Here is a 3750-nt window from a genome sequence, read left to right as displayed (position 1 = left end):
TCTAAAATGGAGGATATGGGAACCTAACGTTCTAGTTTCTATAATTTAGGGATTGCAATTTGGACTGTCACTTAAAGCCCTACACTAGTCTAAATTTATATCCTATACTCCGTGGCGGCTAGCAATTAGCCTACTCTTTTTCGAAAGCCAGTAGAGTGATCTTTAACGTGCAAGGCGTGACTCTCCTTACACCGGACCCCCATTTAACGTCCCTTCCGAAGGACAAGAAGGTTAGAGGACAGCGTGAGGGAGTATGAACAAAGGTCTTATGGAAATAGCTTGTTAAGAGTTTGTTGGTATATTATCTTTAGGAGGATTTATAAACACCAATTGTATAACCCCCGTCCTGCGGGTACTTATACAAGTCATGATGTGTACGAATAGTAAAAAGGGGGAATTGGTAAAAGATGTTGATACTGTAGAGTATAGGGTGCGGTATAGATCTGCTGGCGTTGTGTTAGTTTGAAGGGTAAAGTTAGGTGATTTATGTGGTTTGATATGCAAACACTGTCTTTCAGGAGGCTGTGGCTACTGTGTATGATCACCAACAAACCTTTCTTACTAGAGCAATGTTTTGCATACGTGTTGCATATTTGACAGTGAATTAGTGAGTGGGAAGAAGTGTAGAATGAGAGTAAGTGCCAGGATTAAAGTTGGCACGGATAGACCCCACCCATTGACCAAGGGGATGTGTTATTGTGTGTATGTCTGGTATGTTGGTAAAGTGCTGTTGTTGATGTGTTAGAAGGTACTTATACAGTGTTGTAAATGGAGTCCTATTAAATCTGACTTTAGTTTTATAAACACAACACCACAGACCACTCACTTATACAAGTGCACCTTACGAGATGGGAAGCTGCAAATGTTGTGTTTGAAGTTTTGAATGACTCAGGACTTCACTTGCACGTATATCGCCGACTGCGACTAGCGCCACCTAGTGGCACGCATTCCCGTAGGAGAAAGCAATTTCGTTCTAATTCGCGGACTCAACCGAAAGAAATTATATTGTACAACGATGTGACGAAATTGTATGTTTTTATGTCACTCGACCCGGGACGTTTCGCATATCGATAGGAAACGTATACACACTGCGTCAGATAGGTTCCAGGTAGGGTGCATATCTAACCCCCTCCCTTGTTATGTCAGTATCAGGTCATACAGACGACCCAGCTGGTAAGTGAGGTATATGATAAGAACTACCTTCGTTAGAACAGAGAAGAGCATTTTGATCCGGAAGTTTTATTATATAGTCTCACGTTTCGGTGACTGATTATTTGGATTGTTACATTCGTGTGATTGACTTGTATGACACGAAAGCGCAGTAGCGAGACAAGTGTTAGAGTTACACAACTCAGAACAAATAGACACAAAACCGGCACATTGTGTTTTTCCTCTGGTTTTATGTTCCGCTCTGTTGCACACTCCGTCCTGGTCGTCAGAGTTTCAACACAGAACAATTTCTGACATAGTGTTGAATAAAGGATACATTACTTTATTGTAGGTGTTTTATCTATTGTTACCTAAGATGAACAAAATTTCGAGTGATTATAACATGTAAAATACAATGAAATTTATCTATTTTTCTACATGGCTTTAATGCTCCTCCGTTGGTTAGTGCTATTATAAACTGCCTTGTATTTAATATGTAGAAATGAAAGTCACATCTGTCTGTAAATGATTGTTAATGTCTATATATTAACCGAAACTCAGTTTTTATTCTCCATTAGTATTATCTATGTAGGGGAAGCTACACGAGTATTGTAACATTTTTTTAAGTTTAGTAAGTTTTTATCACAATACAAAATATATGCATAGTGTCATGTTTCTTTATAAGGAATTAAAGAAAATAAATTTTCACAGAGGCTTTCATTTTAAAAATTCAAAAGGACATTTAATAATTTTGAATTTTAATTGTTCAAAATTTTCTCCGCAAATCTGTACGGAAATTAATCATTGACCTATTTAATCACAAAACACATATAAGGAACTTTCGACAAATTCCTACTATCAATACGAACACTGTTGTCTTGTGTTTCTTACAATAAGAGCGTTGCTATTTTTAGATCACCTATACATATTCCCTATATAAACAGTGGCGAATGAGGATTGTGCTATCGTCTTCTGAGAAGCCGAGTGGCCGTATAAGGATTTTGCAAGTATTGACAGTCCACACTAGGCTTCATATGTTTGATATTTGACATGTAAAGATCACGATTGTTTAATGTCCAACTCCCTCTTGTTAACTACAAACGTCTGTCCTAGATACAGTGTACTTTTCACGACGGAATATTTGAAGTTTGCCTTTCCTTGTCCTGTTTTAGTATCTCCCTCTCTTTTCTATAAGGAGATGTACCAAATGGCTTAATTCGTTTTTAAGATAAAGTTTAGGACTCAAAGTTCATTACTAGCCGAACAGTTTAAAAGGCATTCGGTATATAAAACTGTATGTTTGAATACCAGGATGACATAAGGCGATTGCATCTCATGCATATTTAATTATACCCTATATATCATAGAGGGCAACAGCATTAACAACCAAAGAGGCAATTAATATTCTAGCATTTTTAGTAGCCATTTATCGGCATTTTTCTTTGTTGTGTCCCTTATCGACCCATTTATCACTTCCTTCATTTTATCACAATATAAATGTAGGAATCAAATGTGTTGATTGCAAATTAAATCCTAAAAGACTCTTATCTGAAATGACTTAAGTTTCTTATACATTGAAAATGCTGATATAAAATATAATCGACTTACTGTCATCCATCCAAACCGGATTTCGTGTTCCACATTTTCCGGAGCCTGGAGCTGTTCGAGGTATGGTCCCGCCAGCACCCGACACCGATCTATACCATCCCTCATTTATTAGAAGATCATTTTCATAAACAGTCCCAGCGGAGATCGCGGTGGACCGCCAGGGATCGTCCAGTAACTCGTGGTTATGCACCTGGCAAGGGTCATCATCTTGGCCTGAAACCATTCACAATGGATAACACACATTAACCTTCAGTTGTAATGAAAGCGTCTTAACTTTTTAATAAAACCTTTGTACCTGTTTATTTGTATTTGTTTAGAATTATTATATTTGGGTCTCAGAGGTTATTATAACTGTCCAGGTCATATTAGAAATGTAGAAATGTGTGCGATATATAGTTGAATTCAGGCCAGTTATTGAAATGTTTTGAACTTTATATAAAAAATAATAAGCTTAAATATTCATACGGTTTTTGATTCGGAATAAAAACAGAAAACAATTAAAAAAATGAATACGTCGTCTAGATTCTTCTATCAAAACAATGGTAGTTATTTAACCATTTTACTGATACTCACCATCTACTATAGCAGCCAGTAGCCATAGAGCTAGCCAACCGCGATAGTACATCTCTGGTCCTGATTTCAGTTGTTCTCCTACAGACTGTGTATTGCTTGAGGTGTTAACTATCTGATCGCTGACGTAGTAGTATGGGTTAACCATTATTGTCAAAACTTCCGGGTACAGTGTGTCAGGGCATACATATTTCATGTTATTTTTGACTCGATCAAGCTGTAATTAAACTCGTTACAATTACTAGGACAATTTTGAAAATAAATTGAAATCTACCTCTTAAAGAAAGTGATACAGCTGGATTAGACCTTGTTAGTAGTGATGGATGGTTTGCTTGACGTAGAAATAGTTGCTTGACAATGGGACGACCACAAAATTGGAAAGTATGGAGATGTTATTAGTTGTAAGGCGACATTATAAGTAAT

At 37.0% G+C, this 3750-nt stretch overlaps 1 protein-coding gene across 1 annotated transcript in view; it reads right to left on the bottom strand.

Annotated features, from left to right (window-relative positions):
* Window positions 1-3457, bottom strand: part of LOC110464567 (von Willebrand factor D and EGF domain-containing protein-like) — a 41017-nt gene extending 37560 nt beyond the window's left edge. The window contains exons 1-2 of the mRNA XM_021519840.1: window positions 3331-3457; window positions 2758-2970 (exon numbers count right to left, since the gene is read on the bottom strand). Of these exons, the coding sequence (XP_021375515.1) occupies window positions 2758-2970; window positions 3331-3382 (265 nt within the window). The 5' untranslated portion in view covers window positions 3383-3457. The remainder of the gene's footprint in view (window positions 1-2757; window positions 2971-3330) is intronic.
* Between the last annotated feature and the right edge of the window lie 293 nt (window positions 3458-3750).

Source organism: Mizuhopecten yessoensis, unplaced genomic scaffold, assembly GCF_002113885.1.
Source record: "Mizuhopecten yessoensis strain PY_sf001 unplaced genomic scaffold, ASM211388v2 scaffold11009, whole genome shotgun sequence".
Taxonomy (NCBI): Eukaryota; Metazoa; Mollusca; class Bivalvia; order Pectinida; family Pectinidae; genus Mizuhopecten; species Mizuhopecten yessoensis.
Note: the sequence above shows the minus strand (reverse complement) of the source record. Positions and strands in the feature narration are given on the sequence as shown.